This window comes from Sander vitreus, unplaced genomic scaffold, assembly GCF_031162955.1.
Source record: "Sander vitreus isolate 19-12246 unplaced genomic scaffold, sanVit1 ctg744_0, whole genome shotgun sequence".
In the NCBI taxonomy this organism is placed as follows: domain Eukaryota; kingdom Metazoa; phylum Chordata; class Actinopteri; order Perciformes; family Percidae; genus Sander; species Sander vitreus.
The window spans coordinates 5,001-10,368 of NW_027595829.1; the positions used below are offsets into that span (position 1 = coordinate 5,001).

The following is a 5,368-nucleotide window of genomic DNA, read 5'->3' on the forward strand; positions in this document are numbered from 1 at the left end:
GGGTTGTCAGTCAGCAGAGGATAGTCAGAGAACTGCTCCTGATCTGGACTGTGGACCAGCACAACGTAGTTCACTTCCTGTTTGTACAGGACAGTCTTGAACACCCGCATGACGGGCGGATCGCCGGAGCAAAACTGGAAACAACAGAAGAGGTTTTACTGAACAGTACAGGAACATCAAAGTCCCTGTAATGTTCTGAACAATTCTCCTTCCTGCTGTGTTTGGCAGTTATCTGTGTGTTTAAAGTTATAATAATAATTGTTATTCATGTAGAACATATATATATATATATATATATATATATATATATATATATATATATATATATATATATATATCTCCGGGAACCATCACCTTATCGTGGTGGAGAGGTTTGTGTGTCCCTATGAACCTGAGGGCTGTGTTGTCTGGAGCTTGGTGCTCCTGGTAGTGTCTCCCAAGGCAAAGTGGTCTCAGGTGAGGGGCCAGACAAAGAATGGTTCAAAAAATCCTATCGAGGAAGGGATGAAGTGACCCTGCCCGGAGGAAGCCCGGGGCCCCCGTCTGGAGCCAGGCCCAGATGGAGGGCTCGTCAGCGAGCGTCTGGTGGCCGGGTTTGCCACGGGGCCCGGTCAGGCATAGCCCGAAAAAGCTACGTGGCAGACATCCCTCCATCCCATGGGCCCACCACCTGTGGGAGGAACCGCTGGGGTCGGGTGCGCTGCCACATGGGTGGCAGTGAAGGTCAGGGGCCTCGACGGACCAGACCCGGGCAGCAGAGGCTGGCTCTGGGGGACGTGGAATGTCACCTCTCTGTGGGGGGAAGGAGCCGGAACTTGTGCGGGAGGTGGAGCGCTACCGGTTAGATCTGGTGGGGCTTACCTCTACGCACAGTCTTGGTTCTGGAACCATACTCCTGGATAGGGGTTGGAATCTTTTCTTCTCCGGAGTTGCCCAGGGTGTGAGGCGCCGGGCGGGTGTGGGGATACTCACAAGCCCCCGGCTGAGCGCCACTACGTTGGAGTTTAACCCGGTGGACGAGAGGGTCGCCTCCCTACGCCTGCGGGTTGTGGGGGGGAAAACTCTGACTGTTGTTTGTGCATATGCACCAAACAAGAGTTCAGAGTATTCGGCCTTCTTGGAGACCTTGAGTGGAGTCCTGCATGGGGCTCCAGTCGGGGACTCCATAGTTCTGCTGGGGGACTTCAACGCGCACGTGGGTAATGATGGAGACACATGGAGAGGCGTGATTGGGAGGAACGGCCTCCCTGATCTAAACCAGAGTGGTTGTTTGTTGTTGGACTTCTGTGCTAGTCATGGATTGTCTATAACGAACACCATGTTCGAACATAGGGATGCTCATAAGTGTACTTGGTACCAGAGCACCCTAGGCCAAAGGTCAATGATCGATTTTATAATCGTTTCATCTGATCTGAGGCCATATGTTTTGGACACTCGGGTGAAGAGAGGGGCGGAGCTGTCAACCGATCACCATCTGGTGGTGAGTTGGGTCAGGGGGTGGGGGAAGACTCTGGACAGACCTGGTAAGCCCAAACGGGTAGTGCGGGTAAATTGGGAACGTCTGGAGGAGGCCCCTGTCCGACAGACTTTCAACTCACACCTCCGGCGGAGCTTTTCGTGCATCCCTGTGGAGGCTGGGGGGCATTGAACCCGAGTGGACAATGTTCAAAGTTTCCATTGCTGAAGCTGCGGTGAGGAGCTGTGGTCTTAGGGTCTTAGGTGCCTCAAGGGGCGGTAACCCACGAACACCGTGGTGGACACCGGTGGTCAGGGAAGCCGTCCAACTGAAGAAGGAGTCTTTCCGGGATATGTTATCCCAGACGACTCCGGAGGCAGTTGCAAGGTACCGAAGGGCCCGAAGGGCTGCAGCCTCTGCCGTGAAAGAGGCAAAGCAGCGTGTGTGGGAGAAGTTCGGAGAAGACATGGAGAAGGACTTTCGGTCGGCACCAAGGTACTTCTGGAAAACCGTTCGCCACCTCAGGAGGGGGGAAGGGGGAACCATCCAAGCTGTGTACAGTAAGGATGGGACGCTGTTGACCTCAACTGAGGAGGTAATAGGGCGGTGGAAGGAGCACTTTGAGGAACTCCTAAATCCGACTAATACGCCCTCTATGGTAGAGGCAGAGCTGGAGGATGAGGGGGGGATTGGCATCAATTTCCCTGGTGGAGGTTGCTGAGGTAGTTAAACAACTCCACAGTGGCAAAGCCCCAGGAATTGATGAGATCCGTCCAGAAATGCTTAAAGCTCTGGGTGTGGAGGGGTTGTCTTGGTTGACACGCCTCTTCAACATTGCGTGGAAGTCTGGGACGGTGCCTAAGGAGTGGCAGACCCGGGGTGGTGGTTCCCCTTTTAAAAAGGGGGGACCAGAGGGTGTGTGCCAATTACAGGGGTATCACACTTCTCAGCTTCCCGGTAAAGTCTACTCCAAGGTGCTGGAAAGGAGGGTTCGGTCGATAGTCGAATCTCAGGTTGAAGAGGAACAATGCGGATTCCGTCCCTGGTTGTGGAACAACGGACCAGATCTTTACTCTCGCAAGGATCCTGGAGGGAGCCTGGGATTATGCCCAACCAGTCTACATGTGTTTTGTGGATCTGGAGAAGGCGTATGACCGGGTGCCCCGGGAGATACTGTGGGAGGTGCTGCGGGAGTACGGGGTGAGGGGGTCCCTTCTCAGGGCCATCCAATCTCTGTACGACCAAAGCGAGAGCTGTGTCCGGGTTCTCGGCAGTAAGTCGGACTCGCTTTCAGGTGAGAGTTGGCCTCCGCCAGGGCTGCGCTTTGTCACCAATCCTGTTTGTAGTATTTATGGACAGGATATCGAGGCGTAGTCGGGGTGGAGATGGGTTGCAGTTCGGTGGGCTGGGGATCTCATCGCTGCTTTTTGCAGATGATGTGGTCCTGATGGTATCATCGGCCTGTGACCTTCAGCACTCACTGGATCGGTTCGCAGCCGAGTGTGAAGCGGCTGGGATGAGGATCAGCACCTCTAAATCGGAGGCCATGGTTCTCAGCAGGAAACCGATGGAGTGCCTTCTCCAGGTAGGGAATGAGTCCTTACCCCAAGTGAAGGAGTTCAAGTACCTTGGGGTCTTGTTCGCGAGTGAGGGGACAATGGAGCGGGAGATTGGTCGGAGAATCGGCGCAGCAGGTGTGGTATTACATTCAATTTATCGCACCGTTCTGACGAAAAGAGAGCTGAGCCAGAAGGCAAAGCTCTCAATCTACCGGTCAGTTTTTGTTCCTACCCTCACCTATGGTCATGAAGGCTGGGTCATGACCGAAAGAACAAGATCCAGGGTACAAGCGGCCGAAATGGGTTTCCTCAGGAGGGTAGCTGGTGTCTCCCTTAGAGATAGGGTGAGAAGCTCAGTTATCCGTGAGGAGCTCGGAGTAGAGCCGCTGCTCCTTTGCGCCGAAAGGAGCCAGTTGAGGTGGTTCGGGCATCTGGTAAGGATGCCCCCTGGGCGCTCCCTAGGGAGGTGTTCCAGGCACGTCCAGCTGGGAGGAGGCCTCGGGGGAGACCCAGGACTAGGTGGAGGGATTATATCTCTAACCTGGCCTGGGAACGCTCGGGATCCCCCAGTCGGAGCTGGTTAATGTGGCCCGGGAAAGGGAAGTTTGGGGTCCCCTGCTGGAGCTGCTACCCCCGCGACCCGACCCCGGATAAGCGGATGAAGATGGATGGATGGATGGATATATATATATATATATATATATATATATATATATATAGCCCCTGATTAGATTTCATCTTCTTTACAAACCAAGAGTCGTCCAGCAGATGGCACCACAGGATGACTCAAGAACAATCTGAAGTCTATCACTCTTGATTTCTTTTCATTTTGATTTCTGCCAACACATATATGTGTGTGTTTCATGCTTGTTTACTTATGTTTTAATCTTTGTGAAGCTCTTTGGTGCAAACTTATATATATAAATAAAGTAAATTTAAACTGTGTACCTGTTTGCTGTAGGCCTCCAGCAGTTCCTCCAGGGGGAAGGTGAAGCGGTACGAGCCCAGCCTGGAGCTCTTCAGGAAGGCAGGAGAGGTGGTGAACTTCTGCAGGAATCCCTGCTGCATGTGGAGCTGCTCCTCCGTCTGATCTGGGTAGGTTTCCTTCAGGAGTCTCCTCTCAGCTGACCTTATCTCATCAGGTCCCACAGACAGACTCCACCACAGCAGACCCAACTCAGAGGACGGGTCCTTGAAGCCAAAAAAAATCAGATATCACCAATCTGACACGTCAATATTGCAACGAATTTGGTGCTTTAAACTGTGAAAAGGTGAAAAACATTCAGCTTACATTTATTCTGAATAAAACCAAAGGATGCAGCCAATGGCCAAATGTGACCCCTCTCTCTTATAGGCATTACTGAGGTCCCCCTGTCAAAAGACACAGTGTCTATTCTAACGAGCTTGTAAACACTACTTTAAAGACAACACGAGTTATAAACTGGCAGAACAGACTGGGTCGATTTTGACTCGGGAGGACAACGGGAAGAAAACACAAGGGTTAAGAAAAAAATATCTGACTAAGTGGATGGAGGCAAATAATAGAACAGCTGGAACAGTCTGGTGAGTTCAGAAGATTACATCACTTTACTGTAATGCAGCCGTTTGGAGCCACTTGTGTTATATCACGGTATCAATATAATATTAATATAGTCCTACCTTGAAGCCTTTATTCCCTCCAGATGCCACGCAATCCGTCTCCCTCTGTGTCATGTTTCAGATGAGACACATGAAACTCCGGGCGAGGGGATTCGGGGATGTTTTCTTTGAAGAGATATTGATTTGTCAAACCTCGAGCTTTCTCTTTTAAATCATTCAGCTTCAAGTGCTGTTTTTCAACGACATGTTCCCCGTGATTTCTCCTGTTGACGCCTTTCTCCATGGTAGATCAAAAAGACAAATTAAAAGTTTGTCTGTGCTCACTTTCCTCTGCTTGTAAGTGAAGTTCCATCCATCCATCTTCATCCGCTTATCCGGGGTCGGGTCGCGGGGGTAGCAGCTCCAGCAGGGGACCCCAAACTTCCCTTTCCCGGGCCACATTAACCAGCTCCGACTGGGGGATCCCGAGGCGTTCCCAGGCCAGGTTAGAGATATAATCCCTCCACCTAGTCCTGGGTCTCCCCCGAGGCCTCCTCCCAGCTGGACGTGCCTGGAACACCTCCCTAGGGAGGCGCCCAGGGGGCATCCTTACCAGATGCCCGAACCACCTCAACTGGCTCCTTTCGACGCAAAGGAGCAGCGGCTCTACTCCGAGCTCCTCACGGATAACTGAGCTTCTCACCCTATCTCTAAGGGAGACGCCAGCTACCCTCCTGAGGAAACCCATTTCGGCCGCTTGTACCCTGGATCTTGT

General features: G+C 52.2%; 1 protein-coding gene across 1 annotated transcript in view; it reads right to left on the minus strand.

Moving 5' to 3' along the window:
- The window catches only part of LOC144514899 (uncharacterized), a 6,662-nt gene extending 1,837 nt beyond the window's left edge, over positions 1-4,825 (minus strand). Inside the window, exons 1-3 of the mRNA XM_078245665.1 lie at positions 4,675-4,825; positions 3,964-4,206; positions 1-134 (exon numbers count right to left, since the gene is read on the minus strand). The exon at positions 1-134 is cut by the window's left edge and continues 69 nt beyond it. Of these exons, the coding sequence (XP_078101791.1) occupies positions 1-134; positions 3,964-4,206; positions 4,675-4,728 (431 nt within the window). The 5' untranslated portion in view covers positions 4,729-4,825. The remainder of the gene's footprint in view (positions 135-3,963; positions 4,207-4,674) is intronic.
- Between the last annotated feature and the right edge of the window lie 543 nt (positions 4,826-5,368).